This window comes from Mobula birostris, chromosome 18 (genome assembly GCF_030028105.1).
Source record: "Mobula birostris isolate sMobBir1 chromosome 18, sMobBir1.hap1, whole genome shotgun sequence".
Classification (NCBI taxonomy): Eukaryota; Metazoa; Chordata; class Chondrichthyes; order Myliobatiformes; family Myliobatidae; genus Mobula; species Mobula birostris.
In genome coordinates, this window is record NC_092387.1 from 4,922,604 (window position 1) to 4,939,160 (window position 16,557).

The following is a 16,557-nucleotide window of genomic DNA, read 5'->3' on the forward strand; positions in this document are numbered from 1 at the left end:
AAATTTATACAATTATAAGAATAGACAGGACAGGCAAAGTCTGTTCCTTCTCCCAAGGTGCAAATGTCAAATACTGAAGGGCATAATTTTAAGGTGAATGGGAGGAATTTAAAGGAGTTTTACAAGAGGGCGGTGCGTTCCTGGAATGCACGGCCAGTAGAAGGGGATGCAGGCAGCTTTAGACATATACACGGACAGGCAGAGTATGGATGGATATAGTGGGGTTACATGGCATAGATATGGTGGGCCGAATAGCCTATTACTGTGCTGTATCTCTAAATAAAAATATACATGACAGAACACAGTTATGGTGTAATTAGTGTCCCGTTGCTTTTTTCATTCAGAGATTCAACACGGTAACACGCCCTTCCGCCCCAACGTGCCTTCGCCGTCCAATTACACACGTGTGACCAATTAACCTACTACCCGATATGTCTTTGGATTGTAGGAGGAAACCGGAGCACCCGGAGGAAACCCACGTGGTCACGGGGAGAACGTACAAACTCCTTACAGACAGCGTGGCAGCATAAGCTGCCATGCACCCTAAAATGCTCTATCTTCTGTGCAGCACATACAAACTGCTAGAGGAAATCGGCCGGACAGGCAGCATCCATGGAGAGGAATAAACAGTCACATGCTGAGACCCTTCATAGTCCTTTCCATGCTGCGAGACTTGCTGACTTCCTCCAGCATTTCTCTGTGTGTTGCGCTAGATTTCCAGCATCTGCAGAACCTTGTGTGTTTATCCTATGCTCTACGCGTTGTTCTATGTTTTGTGTTCACCTCCTCCTCCTCCCTGTTCCTGCGGACCCCTCCCTCGGTTCCTGCTGTCAGTACAGCGCCCTGTGTCGGGTCAGTCGGTGTGAGGATGGCTGCCTGCTGAGGCGGAAACCGTTTCTAGGTGAGGTGCGGTAGCTCCCCGGCACAGGGGCACCGGCAGGTGGCTGGCCTGGAGCTGAGTGGCCGGTGGGGCAGAGAACTCCCGGGACAGTGAGCCGCCCCATGACTGGGAAAAGGCGACGGGAAGTGCTCACCCTCCTTCTTTTGAAATACTTCCACACCTTCACATAGAAAATAAAAACGACGCGTCGACGCGCTCCTCGCATTCCCACGAACTAAATACTTCTTCAAAAATCAGTGATCACCAAACGTATTGATGAAAAGAGTACGTGGCTGATCGCTTAAATCATCTTCATGTTGAATTTGCGTGGTGCGTCCGCAGTGCCCACGCCCGCGTCCGATTTGCGAGGCACGTACTCGATCTCGATGTTGTGCTTGGTGTTACCCTTGCCCCTGCTCCAGAGAAACAGGAGCACCAGACAGAACAGGACCACCCCCAGGAAGGAGATGAAGCCCATGGTGGTGGCGATGATCAGAGTCTTGATGTCGAAGGGGAAAGGCACGGAGGCGCGGGTGCTGTTGGCGCTGCTGCCGTTCGGCTGGTTGGTGATGAACGCCAAACTCTTATTGGGCGCCTGGCCCCAGTCGGGCGCATAGCCGCGGACGTGCAGGCTGGCGGTGACCGTGTCGTTGCCGCCCGCGTTCATGGCCAGGCACTGGTATGTGCCATTGTCCTGTAGCTGGGCGTAGCGCACCTCCAGCGTGCCGTCCGGGAAGACGGTCAGCCTGCCACTGCTGCGTGCCGAGATCTGCCGCTTCCTGGGCGACACCCACATGATGACGGGCGGAGGATCGCCATCCGCCCGGCACTGGAAGTGCACGGTGTGCCCTTCGTCCACCTGCACCCGCTGCGGCGTCTTGTCGCGGATGCGCGCACGCCGGCACGTGAAGTAGTTGGGCAACAGCACGTCCGGGAAGTCCTTGAACTCCTTGCCCTGCACCATCTCGGGCGAGGCACAGGCCGGCTGCTGCCGGTTAAAGTTGAGTCGCCAACGGCGCCTGAATACCCAGAGGAGGCGGCAGTCACAGGCCAGCGGGTTCCTGTCCATGATTAGCGTCTCCAGGTTGCCCACGGAGTGGAAGACGCTCTCCTCCAGCGTGCTCAGGTAGTTGGAGGAGACGTTGAGCACCCGCAGGTGACTCAGGCCTCGGAAGGCGTACGGCTCTAGGGTGGTGAGCCTGCCGCCAGCCAGGTGAATTTCCTGCAACCGCAGCAGCTCCTGCATCATGTGGCCGTGGATGGTGGTGATGGGGTTGAAGGAGAGGTTAAAGAACTTCAGGTAGACCAGGTGTCGGATGGCCAGGTACGGCATGGAACTCAGGTTACAACTACTGATGGTGAGGGAGGTGAGATTCAACCCGTACAGGCAGTTGGGCGCCAGCGTGTCCAAGTAGGGCCAGTGGGATACCTCCAGCACCTTGAGGCGGTACAGCCGACGGAAGGAGTAGTTCTGGATGGCGTTGATATTGAGGAAGCGAAGCCGTAGCTCGATCAGGCCGTGCAGGTGGCTCAGCGCCTCGGTGGGCACGGTGGTCAGGTTGCACTTCTCCAGTGTCAGCTGCTCTAGACTGTGGAGGCCGTTGAAGGCGCGGTGCGAGATGTAGACCAGGTCGTTGTCGCCCACCTCCAGCGACTTGAGGTTGTACAGATCCTGGAACATGTAGTCAAGCAGGATGACGATCTTGTTCTCGCTAATGTCCAGCTGTGTGAGGTTGTTGAGGCCGGTGAAGACACCGAGGGGGATCAGCTTTAGCCTATTGCTCCTCAGGCCCAATGACCGCAGGTTGAAGAGGTTGCTGAAGGCGCCGGGCTCCACCGTGGAGATAATGTTTTCGTTCAATTCCAGCTCCTCTAGCAGCGGGTAGGCGGAGAACTCATCCTGGTTCAGCGTCTTGATCCGGTTCTTGCTCAGGTCCAACAGCCGGGTTTCGGTCGGGATCCCCTCTGGAACGGAGATGAAACGCTTCCGGTGGCACACCACGGATCTCTCCTGCGCTGAACAATCGCAGCGAGCCGGGCAGCCACTGGCGTGGCCCGATAGCACCGCTCCGAGGACCAGCAGAAGGATGGGCGGCCAGGGAGGCAGGCCAGGACTCTGCACGCCGGTCCCTGCAACCACCATCGTCCCTCACCTGCGGGGGCACAGAAAGACACGGCTGGTTAGTCAGAGGACAGACTCTAGTGCGGACAGAGTTAACCCTGAGGACTTATGAATGGGGAGAAGCGGGGACAGAGAGACCTGCCAGGAAACCACTGGCAAGTGAGTCTGAAATCTGTTGTGGGGACGTCTCTGGAGGGGATTCTGAGCAGGCAGGGTCTGTCAACATTTGGGCATCTAATTACGGGTAGTGGACATGTGTGTGGGAAATCTCTCCAACAAGCCTCTCAGAGATTTTCGATAGGGTAGCCAAGAGGGCAGATAAAGATAGAGCAGTCGACATCATCTACTTGGACTTTAGCAAAGCCTTTGAAAAGGTCCTACATAGTAGGCGAGTGTGGAAAATTAGATCACATGGGTCCAGGCGACACTAACTAATTCGATTAATTGATAGGGTCTTTAAAGAGACTCCTGGATAGGTACATGGAGCTTAGAAAAGTAGAGGGCTATGGGTAACCCGAGAATTTCTAAGGTAAGGACATGTTTGTCAGAGGTTTGTGGGCCAAAGGGCCTGTATTGTGCTGTAGGTTTTCTATGTTTCTATGAGCTGGATGGAAGGAAGATCTGAATCTGAGGGTTATTGTTGGTTATTTTTCAGACTAGAGTTCTATGACTAGTGACACGCTATGGGGGTTGATGCACAGGCCTTTGTTGGTCATTATTTATGTAAACAGTTCCGATGTGAACATGATTAGTAAGTTTGCTGATAATACTAAATGAGGTGGTATGTAGGCAGTAAAGAAGGTTATCAAAAATTACAGGGTGATCTTAATCACTCAGGAAAGTGGGCCAAGAGTTGGCAAATAATGTTTAATTTGGACATCCAAAGTTGCATTTTAGGAAATCAAACCCAACAAATGGTGGGGCTTGAACAGCAAGTGGTGAGATACTGGAGAATGTTGTCGAACAGGACCCAATGAGTACAAGCAGATATTTCACTCAAAGCAACAACAAAGTTAGACGAAGACATTTGGTTCACTGGTCTTCATCAGTCAGGACATTGAGTTCAGAAGTTGGGCTGTTACGTTGCTGTCATACAAGACTTTGGTAGGGCCACATTTGTAGTACAGTGTACAATTCTGGTTACTTTTATAGGAAAGCTGTAATTAAATTGGAAAAACAGCAGACGATTTATGAGGATACAGCCAGGACTGAAGGGATTGAATGAAAGGGAGAGGTTAAGCAGCCTAGGGCTTTATGCTTTAGTAAGTAGGAGACAGAGAATTAACCTTATAAAGGTGTATAAAATTATAACATCATTGGAGTCATAGATAGCATGAACACACAGTCTTGTTACCCCAGGGAAATGGAGTCAAGGTGAGGGGAGAAAGGTTTAAAATGAACCTGATGACAATTTCTTCAGAGTCTGTATATAGAACAACTAATCTGTATACAGTCCATATCCAGAACAAGCAATCTGTATACAGTCCTTATACAGTCCATGTCCTCCACAGTCCATATACAGAACAGGCGATCTGTATAGTCTGTATTTTTCACAATCCGTGTATAGGACAAACAGCCATATGAAGCTTTGGAGACAGGTACGGGAACAACATTTAAGAGACAGAGATAGGAAAGATTCAGAGTGATATGGGCCGAATGTGGGTAAATACCAATGATTAGCTTAGTGGCTTCCTTGGTCGGCATAAATGAGTTGGGCCAAAGGGCCTGATTCTGTCCTGTATAATCAGGTTGACCCTCTGTTTCAGAACGATGCTGAATTTTACCCGTCTTCTTCCTTGTGTTTCGGCTGTGTGTGGTTACGAATGGGTGACGGTATGTCACAGCCCTCTGTAGAATGAGTGTGAGTGGGGAACGGGAAGTCACCAGCAGGGTTAATGGTAACGGCCCGGTATCATGCTCGGTGTAACACGGTGGGGTATCACAGCTGGGGTAACTCAACACTCCCACTGCATTCACTCTCCAGTTCCTGGTGACCCTGGGCAACGAGTGGGATCAGAATGGTGCAGTGCCCAGCCGCAGACACCAGGACATCACCACATCGATCGGTTACAACACAGGGCGAGGCCATTGATAGATCCAGCCTCCCCCTACCGCTGCCGATTGGTTCCATGTTCTGATACGTGTCTGTGGGAACAACCATCCCGAGCCCGTTATTCCCCTTTCAACTTTACTCTCACCCTCACCAATATTCGCTCCCCACTTCACCCCCCCCTCACCACCCCTCACCACCCCAGTGAACTACATCGACTGTTGAGTGTTCAAACAAAAGCCAGTGCACTGGAGGATTCTCAACAGTACTGGAACTTGTCCAGAATAGAAGAACGTTGATATTTTCTCTGTCTCACGGCTGCCTGACCTGATGAGTTTCCCTAGCGCTTCATAGCGCCGGGTCACAGCATCGGCAGTCCCTTGTGATTTCATAATGTGTTGCTGCTCTGGCCATATTTCAGGTGAGGATGGGGGTGGAGGGGAAGGGTGCTTAAAGGCAATGTGTGGGATAAGCTTTTTACACGGGGACTGGTGGATGACTGGAATGTGCTGCCTGGGATGGTGGTGAAGGTAGATACGATCGTGGTGTTCTGAGGCTTTATAAGGCATCGGTCAGACCGCACTTGGAGCATAGTGAGAAGTTTTAGGCCCCTTATCTAAGGGAAGATGTGCTGGCACTCCGGAGGGTTCAGGGGAGGCTAAGCCCTTCCTTCCTTTGAGCTGCAAACCCCTGATTTAATCCTAGACTAATCATCGGTCAATTTAAGATGACTAATTAACCTACCAACCGCTACGTCTTTACACTGAGCTGCCGGGGGAAACCCCCGCGGTCATGGGGAGAACATACAAACTTCTTACAGGCAGCAGCAGGAATTGAAGCCGGGTTGCTGGTACTGTAAAGCGTTGTGCTACCCCAGTGATCTCAAATGAAAGGAGTGTTTGATGGTTCTGGGCCTGTTCTTGCTGGAGCTTGGTGGCTCTGGGCCTGTACTCGCTGGAGTTTGAGGGCTCCGGGCCCACTCTCACTGGAGTTTGATGGTTCTGGGCCTGTACTCGCTGGAGTTTCAGGGCTCTGGGCCTGTGCTCGTTGGAGTTTAGGAGAATGAGGGAGATCCCACTGAAACCTATCGAATATTGAAGGGCTTCGATAGAGTGGATGTGTAGAGGACCTTTCCTATAGTGGGGGTCTGGGACCAGAAGGCGCAGCCTCAGAATAGAAGGGTGTCCATTTAGAACAGAAATGAGGAGCAATTTCTTTAGCAAGAGGGTGGTGAATCAGTGGAATTCATCGCCAGGCCATGTCATTGGATATATTCAAAGTGGAAGTTAATCTAGAGTAGTCAAAAATTACGGTGCGGGAGAATGGCATTGAGAGGGATAATAAGTCGGCCATTATGGAATGGCGGAGCAGACTTGATGTGCTAAATGGCCTAATTCTGATCCTATGTTTAATCTTCTATGAAGATTTTTGATAGGCACATGAATGTGCAGAGAACACAGAGGTATGGACCACGTGTACAGAGAGATTTTGTTTAATTCAGCTAATGTCACCTCATTGTTTTGGAGGAAAGGTTAAATCAGATAGTCCAAGAACCATGCAGCCAGAGAATGGGAAATGTGCTGTCACCTACTGGGTTACATTTTAGTCAATCAGCATACAGAGACATCCAAACCCCTCTCATCCAGTCAATCAGCAGCAGCTATCCGCCCCCTCCTTTCCGCAGCTGTAATACCGGGCTTTTAAGCGTGCAATGCTTTCTCGGGCAGTCACCATTCCATTCTTCTGTCCGTGCAGAAAATTAAACGCAACCCCAATGCCTCCTCCCCACCATCCCCACACCCGAAGTTGACACTTTGGGTTGTCTGGGAGTTGATCCCCGGCTCCTTCAGCCCAGATCTCAGAGCTGCACTGTGCCCATCGGCTGGTCACCCGAGGTGTCCCTGCTTGCTACAATTGCCATCCCAATGCACACAACGCTCTCCGATTCACTCCCAGTCCCAAATCACAAAGGGTACACTACCTTTTCCCTTCACCCGCATTACCAAATCCCAATGGACACCATTCCTTCCCTTTCACTCACAGAACTATATCCCAATGGACACGACCCCTTCCCATTCATCCCAGTACTAGATCCCAATGGACAAGATCCCTTCCCATCACTCCCAGTACCAGATCCCAATGGACACGACCCCTTCCCCTTCACTCACAGAACCATATCCCAATGGACACGACCCCTTCCTCTTCACTGACAGTACCATATCCCAATGGACATGACCCCTTCCCCTTCACTCACAGAACCGTATCCCAATGGACACCATTCCTTTCCCTTCACTCACAGAACCATATCCCAATGGACACAACCCCTTCCCCTTCACTCACAGAACCATATCCCAATGGACACAATCCCTTCGCATTCACTCCCAGTACCAGATCTCAATGGACACAATCCCTTCCCATTAACTCCCAGTTCCAGATCCCAATGGATACAATCCCGCCCCTTTCACTCCCAGTACCAAATCCCAGTGGACAAGATCCCTCCTCATTCACTCCCAGTACCAGATCGCAATGGATACGGTCCCTTCCCATTCACTCCCAGTACCAAATCTCAATGGACACAATCTCTTCACCTTCAATCTCACTACAATAAATCCCAATGGATAGAATCCCTCCCATTCATTCCTACTGCAACAAATCCCAATGGACACAGTCCCTTCCCATTCAACCAACTGTACCAAATCTCAATGGACACAATCACTTCCTACTTACTCCCACTTGAGAATGCTATGGGCCCGATCAGGGACATCCCTAACCCTGGCACCTACTGTAGGAGACAACATACAGTGGGTGTCTATTGCGCCAACATAATCTTGTCTCTTTTCTTCTGACTATGATATCTCCTACTACTGCTGCGGTTCTCTTCACCTCTCTGCTCTTCTGAACCATAGCACCAGATACCCGGTTACTGCAGCTCCCCAGGAGCAGATCTTCTCCCTTAACAGCACCCCTACCCAATCACTCCCAGTACCAGATCACAAGGGACAGAATTCCCTCCCATCCATTCCTACTGCAACAAATCCCAATGGACAGAATCCTTTCCCATTCAATCCCACTGCATCAAATCCCAATGGACAGAATCCCTTCCCACTCAATCCCACTGAATCAAATCCCAATGGACAGAATCTCTCCCTGTTCACTCCTACTGCAACAAATTTCAATGGACATGAGCCCATACAATTCACACCCCTGTACCAAACCACAATGGACGTGGTAACTTCCAATCAATCCCAATGGAAACTATTCCTACCACTTCACACACACTGTTCTAGATCTGAAAGGACACAATCTTTTCTCTTTCACTCCCACTGTACCAAATCCAAATGGACATGTTCCCTCCCCATTCACTTCCAGTACCAGATCCCATTGTACATGATCTCTTCCCTTTCACACCACTGTACCACATCCCAATGGACAGGATACTTTCCCAATCATTCCCACTGCACCGCTTCTCAATAGATTCGATCCATTACTTGTCTCTCCCTCTGCACCAGATCCCATTGTACACAATCCTCCCCATTCACTTTCAGTACCAGATCCCATTGAACATAATCCCTTTTCATTCACTTTCAGTACCAGATCCCAGTGTAAATATCCCTCCCCATTCACTTTCAGTTCCAGATCCATTGTAAATATTCCTCCCCATTCACTTCTAGTACCAGATCCCATTGTACACGATCCCTTCGCTTTCACACCACTGTACCATATCCCAACGGACAGGATACTCTCCCAATCATTCCCACTGCCTGTGATACTTTCCCAATCATTCCCACTGATCCATTACCTGTCTCTCCCTCTGCACCAGATCCGAATGGACACAATCCCTCCCCATTCACTTTCGGTACCAGATCCATTGTAAATATCCCTTCTCATTCACTTTCAGTACCAGATCCCATTGTACACAATTCCCTCTCATTCACTTTCAGTACCAGATCCCATTGTACACATCCCTTCCCATTCATTTTCAGTGCCAGATCCCATTGTACACGATCCCTCCCCATTCACTTTCAGTACCAGATCCCATTGTACACATCCCTCCCCATTCACTTCCAGTACCAGATCCCATTGTACATATCCCTCCCCATTCACTTCCAGTACCAGATCCCATTGTACATGATCCCTTTCCATTCACTTTCGATGCATTTTGGCACTGGCCTCTGTGACGGTGTTGCTGGTATATAGGGCCCCATTGGGTGCAGGGGCAGGGCTGTTCACTATGTCTCTCAGTCCAAAATGCCCTTTGACATCACAGTACACCGTGCTCAACGTTCAGTCACCAGGAACAGCCAACCTTTTAATGAGGCACATTTACATTTAGATGAGATCCATGCAAATTAATGATTAATATTTCATTCTTAATGGAACTACAATTGTATTTAATTTCATGAAGATTAGACTGAATGTTTTTACTGATGAAGAAGTGTAAATAAGCCACTATTATCACACACTAGCAATTTGCACAGATGAGGATTTTACCTGGCTGATGCCCTTTGCTTTGAACACAAGAACACAGGAGACAGGAGCAGGAGTATTGTATTGTAATGGCTGATCAATGCTAGCTTCAGCTCCTCTATTGAGCCCATTCTGCACTATCATCCCATTCCTTTACCTGTCAGCTATTCAACCATCTCCAATGTTTCAAGATATCAAAATTGTTTACTGTAATTTCCTGTATAAAAATGTAAAGGAAAATAAAATAATTGTTACTCCTGATCCAATACAGTACAAAAAATGTAAAAAAGATCACAATGATCATAATGAAAACAATAAATATAAATACATAAGACAGCATAGATTGATTGTATGTCTATAAAGTGACACAAAGCTGTACATACGGTGACTGACAAGAAATAATAATAATGGTGGGTCAGTGGGTGGAGGTGTTGATCAGCCTTATTGCTTGGGGAAAGTAACTGTTTTTGAGGCTGGTGGTCCTGGTGTGGATGCTACGTAGTCTCCTCCCTGATGGAATGGGACAGACAGTCCATGAGCAGGGTGGGTGGGATCCTTCATTACGTTCTTGGCCCTCTTCTGGCACCTCTCTGTGTAAAGCAACCCCACAAAATGCTGGAGAAGCTTTGCAGGTCAGGCAGCATCCATGGAAATGAATAAGCAGTCAATATTTTGATCTGAGACTCTTCAGGACTGTAAAGGGGAAGATGCCAAAAAATGGTGGGGAAGGGAAGGTGATAGGTGAAGTCAGGTGGGTAGGAAAGGCAAAGGGTTGCACTTGAATGGATCTGAACTGTTCGACAAAACATTCCTCTGATTTTTGTCGTGTCTCATCGGGAAGTCATATTGGGAGCACTGGCTACAGTAGACAGCCCTAACAGATTCACTGCATAACCTTGAGATTGTGCAGTGAAGTTACCGCTGACAATTCCTAATCAGCGTCTGAGGGATATTCCACAATCCCTGTCTAGCACACACGTGACACATTCCCAAGAGCATATGTATCCAGGTATCTGTACATGTGTGTGTCCAGGGGGCAGTGATGCACGTGTGATTTTCCACACTGGTGGGTATAAATGCTGACTGCTGTGAGAGGGAGGGACAGAATGTGGTGTTAGGGTGGTGTAACTGGGAGATGGGTCTGAAACTTGCCGCAGGGAGACTGAGAACCTGACTGTGCCGGAAATGTGGACCAGGAAGTCGAACCCCTTGGTGCCAAGTCCGGGAGGATGAAATGTGTCCTGGGAAATTGGAACGGCTACCCCTATCCCAATCCCTGAGTACATCCCATCTGTCTACTGGCCAGCAGGAGTCACCTGGGGGGGGGTGTGGTCTGTAGAGTATAAAAGGGAGGATGGACCTTCAGCTTCTCCAGGCCATCTCGACTGATGCCATCAGGTCAACAGTGCCAAAGGGACCTGCCCCACACACCCACCTGCTTTCCCCAACTGTCTGTCAGCTCTTCACACAGTGCACTGATTGAACTGTGCAGTGTGCAGATATTTTGCAACTCCCCCAAAACCGCCCCCAACCCCCTCTCACCCATCAACTCTCCCAAGGACATGCACACGGGGGGCCGTGGACGTTTCAGGTGGTGGACGTGGGCCAACCCAGCAGGTGGGGTAGGGGGAGGCACAGTAGCATAGTGGTTAGCACAACACTTCACAGGGTTTGGTTCCCGCCACTGTCTGTAAGCAGTTTTTACGTCCGCCCTCCGCCCTGACACTGTGTGGACCTCCACCCACGTTCCAAAGGCAGATGGGTTAGTGGGTTGTGTTGACACCAGGAGTAGGCGACATTTGTAGGCTGCCCCAGCACATCCTCAGACTGTGTTGTAAATGGTGCGTTTGACCAAGTGCTTCAACAAATAAGCTAATCTTTAAAACTCCACCTCCTCCCAACATCCAACACAGGATATCCTCCTGTGAGACCCTTTGCACAAAAGATTAGCCTTATTATATTGAGACATGCCGTGAAACACGTTGTTTGCAGTCCAAGAATGTGCTGGGGGCAGGCCACAAGGGTTGACATGCTTCCAGCAATAATATAACATGTCCAGAAAACACCAACACTAACCCGTACGTCTTTTGAGTATGTGAGGAGAGCAGAGCACCCAGAGGAAACCCACACGGTCACATACAGATTCCTTGGCGTAGTGGGAACCGAACCCCTTTCGCCCTGTTGTAATAGTGTTATGCCAACCGTGCCACTCCTGCCACAAACAACTTCAGCTTTGGGTTTAAACAAAGATGAGAGTGAGAGGCAGTGATGTTGCCGGGCAGGAAGAGTTGGTGCGGGGATACTCCGCACTGCACTCTGACATACACACTCCCACTGAGCTGCTGCACGCACACTCCACTGGCTTGACAGGAATGACTGCTCCAATCAAAACAACTGATTACTTTAATTAGTGTTGACAGTGAAATCACTTCCACTCAAACCACAACCAGCAATCTACAAATTAAAAGCCTGCAATTAAGCCAATTAATTTAACAATTACTGTGCAGGTAGCACGGAGCAGTGACAGATGGGGGGGAATCCAGAGTTGCCTGGGTCTCACTCCTGACACTTCCCCTCTCCCCTTGTGAAGAGCTCTCTCACTGTGCTCACTGCATAAGTGACTGCACAGAGAGTCCAAATAGGCTGTCACCATGAGCCCAGTGTGATCCACACACTCACACTCACACAGCACACACACGCACACTCACACACACAGCAGACTCACACATACACACATGCACACACTCTCACGCACACGTACTCTGCACACAGATGCACACTGCCTTGCTCAAGGACACAACGCGTTCCCTCGGCTGGGGCTCGAACTCACGACCTTCAGGTCGCTAGTCCAATGCCTTAACCACTTGGCTACGTGCTCATACCTTTTTACATTATATGCCAATGATTTGGATGATGGAATTGATGGCTTCATTGCAAAGTTTGCAGACAATGTGAAGATAGAAGGAAAGGCAAGTAGTTCTGAAGAAGTAGAGAAGTTTCAGAAGGGTTTAGACAGATTAGGAGAATGGGCAAAGAAGTGTCAAGTAGAATACATTGTCAGGAAGTGTATGGTCATGTACTTTGGTAGAAGAAGTGAAAGGTTTGACTATTTTCTAAATTGAGAGAAAATACAAAAAACTGAGGTGCAAAGGGACTTGGAAGTCTTTGTGCAGGATTTCCGAAAGATTAATTTGCAGATTGAGTCTGTGGTAAGGAAGGCAATTACAATGTTTGCATTCATTTGAAGAGGACTAGAGTATAACAGCAAAGATGTAATGTTAGACTTTATAAAGCACTGGAAAGGCCTCATGAAGTATTGTGAACAGTTCTGGGCCCCTTATCTTAGAAAGGATGTGCTGAAACCGGAGAGGGTTCAAAGAAAATGTTTCCAGGATTGAATGGCTTGTCATATGAAGAGTGTTTGATGGTTCCAGGCCTGTATTCACTAGAATTCAGGAGAATGAATAGTGACTTAATTGAAACCTATCAAATAGCAAAAGGCCTTGATGGAGTGGATGTGGAGAGGATGTTTCCTGTGATGAGATAGTCTAAGACCAGAGGACACAGCCTCAGAATAGAGGGGCGTCCTTTTGGAACCGAGATGAGGAGGGATCTCTTTAGTCACAGAGTTGTGAACCTGTGGAATTCTTTGCCACAGGTAACTGTGGAGGCCAAGTCTTCATGTATATTTAAGGCAGAGGCTGATAGATTCTTGATTGGTCAGGGCATGAAGGGATACAAGGAGAAAGCAGAACATTGGGGCTGAGAGGAAAATTGGATCAGCCACGATGAAAAGGTGGAGAGGACTTGATGGGCCAAATGGCCTAATTCTGCTCCAATATTTTATGGTCTTATGGCAATATTATCACAAATAAATTAACAAATAATAAGGTGCATTTATGATGCAAGTTAAAAAGTATACAGTATATCGCTACCGGTGCTTCATATCAAATAAGATCTAGGTGGTGGCAGGGATCTCTTACAGCCTAGGGGAAGAAGCCATTTCCCTTCCTAACAGTTCTAATCCTAATGCTACGGTACCTCTTGCCTCTTGTTTGAGGGGGTCAAATAGATTGCTGGATGGTTGGGAGGGATTCATGCTCAGACTGCTGGACTTCTTGCTGGAACACCCATACTGTGCTCTCCCCAAGGTCGAACTAACAGTTTTAGTCTCTGTGCTCCATGGAAAATTGCTCAAGACACTCGACAATGCTGTTGCTAACTTTGTTTAACTGATCTATATTTGCTTTCTGAGGTGCTGTTTTAGCAGAATTCTTCCACAGTCAAACTCTGTCACATGGCCACAGAGGGAGAGAGGTTCCTCTCCGTACCACAGGAAATGGTATCCATCATCAAGGAACGCCACCATCTGGTATATGCTCTCTTCTCACTGCGAGCATCAGACAGGAAGTACAGGAGCCTCAGGTCCCACACCACCAGGTTCAGGAACAGTTATTACCCTTCAACCATCAGGCTTCTGAACCAGTGTGGATACTTCATTCACCTCAACTCTGAACTGACTCCACAACCTACCGACTCACTTTCAAGGACTTTACAACTCATGTTTTCAAGATTTTTTTGTTTGCACCGTTTGTCTTCTTTGGCACATTTGTTGTTTGTTACTCTATGTTTATGTAGAGATTTTCATAAATCCTATTGCATTTCTTAATTTTTCTGTTAATACCTGCAAAATAAAAGAATCTCAGGGTATTAGACTGTAACTTCTGTTCAAGATGGCACCTGTGTATAATGCTCCTTTGGTTAACATCGTCTGTACCGATTATGAGACCATCTTTTTCACTTCTCTTATGTCCTTTACATTTGTTTCTCCTCTTGAATATAATTCTGGAACTGCTGGAGCCCGTGTTTTGCTGTTTGGACATTGTTTGGGTCTCTGTAGTCTCCGAGAGGATTCTTGGAGGCAGAGGCAACATGACTGAACCTCGTGGTGCGAAGGCTGCAGATGCACACAAGCCAACCTTTGACCCCATTTCACCAGTTACAGCTTCCATTGTTCATCGACTGAAGCAACAAGGCGATTGAAGCATCAAGTCGGGAGATCATTTGGGTGTTCCGAGAGGATTCTGGGAGGCAGTGTGCATGAACCTGGTAGCTGGCAGGTTGAAAGCCAATGTTTGGCCCTATTTCACAAATTAAACCTCCCATTGTTCACTGATTAAAGTGTCGAGGGAGACTGAGGCATTGAAGCGAGTGCAGAGGGTGAGCACTGACTACCTGTCTGTTGATCAGTTGCTCTGTACTGGAGAGGGGGAGCCTGCTGCTGCAGCTGGACCCGGAGAGTATTGTTCAAGTTTTTCTGTGATTTGGATATAGACTTTGGACTATAAGCTCTAATTTCAGTCTGACAGTTTTTATTTTCTGTGTTTTTTTTGCCCAATCTTGTCGGTATTTTTTGTGTGGGGAGGGGAATTTGGGGGTTGATAAGCCTCATCTGTTTTTGTTCATTTTTTCCACAGGAAGATGGGACTTTGGGGTTGATAATCGTGCTGCCCTTCTTTTTTTTCCTTTCTTGGTTTCATGGCTACCCGAAGAACTGAAGAATTTCAGAACTGTATTTGATAATAAATGAACCATTGAACATATATATACTATGATGATGAATTTACTTTGAACTTTAAGACACTTTGATAAAACTAATATCACTGACCAATGTCAACCAAAGGGAAATCACATTAGACAAATTTACTGAAGATTCTTGGAGACGCACCTAACATGGGAGGAGAGGAGCAGCCTGTGGATGAGTGAACTTGGATTTTCAGAATGTTTCGATGGGATGCTCCCCAGAGCCCTCCAAAAAGGTGAATGCATCTGGAGGTGGGAGAGAACTACCAGCGAGGACTGAGAGGGGTAACAGAGAGAAAGGAGAACTGGGCTAAACGGCTGCTCTTGAAGTTGGCTGTGACTGTACCAACAATCCAGAATCTAGACCAACAGTCCACTGAAGGGACCACATGTGACATATCCATGTTTACTGACACGTGAAACCAAGGTGTAGATGGCACAGAGGTTGGTGGAATTGTGAATGTGTAGATGATTGGTGGGATTCTGGATGTGTAGATGATTGGTGGGATTGTGGATGTGAAGATGATTGGTGGGATTGTGGATGTGTAGATGATTGGTGGGATTGTAGATGTGTAGATGATTGGTGGGACTGTGGATGTGTAGATGATTGGTGGGACTGTGGATGTGTAGATGATTGGTGGGATTCTGGATGTGTAGATGATTGGTGGGACTGTGGATGTGTAGATGATTGGTGGGTCTGTGGATGTGTAGATGATTGGTGGGATTGTAGATGTGAAGATGATTGGTGGGATTGTAGATGTGAAGATGATTGGTGGGATTGTGGATGTGTAGATGATTGGTGGGACTGTGGATGTGTAGATGATTGGTGGGATTCTGGATGTGTAGATGATTGGTGGGACTGTGGATGTGTAGATGATTGGTGGGTCTGTGGATGTGTAGATGATTGGTGGGATTGTAGATGTGAAGATGATTGGTGGGATTGTAGATGTGTAGATGATTGGTGGGATTGTGGATGTGTAGATGATTGGTGGGACTGTGGATGTGAAGATGATTGGTGGGATTGTGGATGTGAAGATGATTGGTGGGATTGTGGATGTGTAGATGATTGGTGGGATTGTGGATGTGAAGATGATTGGTGGGACTGTGGATGTGTAGATGATTGGTGGGATTGTAGATGTGTAGATGATTGGTGGGATTGTGGATGTGTAGATGATTGGTGGGATTGTAGATGTGTAGATGATTGGTGGGATTGTGGATGTGTAGATGATTGGTGGGATTGTGAATGTGTAGATGATTGGTGGGATTGTAGATGTGTAGATGATTGGTGGGATTGTGGATGTGTAGATGATTGGTGGGATTGTGGATGTGTAGATGATTGGTGGGTTTCTGGATGTGTAGATGATTGGTGGGATTCTGGAGGTGAAGATGATTGGTGGGATTCTGGATGTGTAGATGATTGGTGGGATTGTGGATGTGTAGATGATTGGTGGGACT

The 16,557-nt window shown here is 48.0% G+C and overlaps 1 protein-coding gene across 1 annotated transcript in view; it reads right to left on the minus strand.

Moving 5' to 3' along the window:
- Positions 1-548: 548 nt before the first annotated feature.
- Positions 549-16,557, minus strand: part of LOC140211782 (leucine-rich repeat and immunoglobulin-like domain-containing nogo receptor-interacting protein 1) — a 55,437-nt gene continuing 39,428 nt past the window's right edge. Inside the window, exon 2 of the mRNA XM_072281931.1 lies at positions 549-3,033. Within this exon, the coding sequence (XP_072138032.1) occupies positions 1,182-3,023 (1,842 nt within the window). The 5' untranslated portion in view covers positions 3,024-3,033 and the 3' untranslated portion in view covers positions 549-1,181. The remainder of the gene's footprint in view (positions 3,034-16,557) is intronic.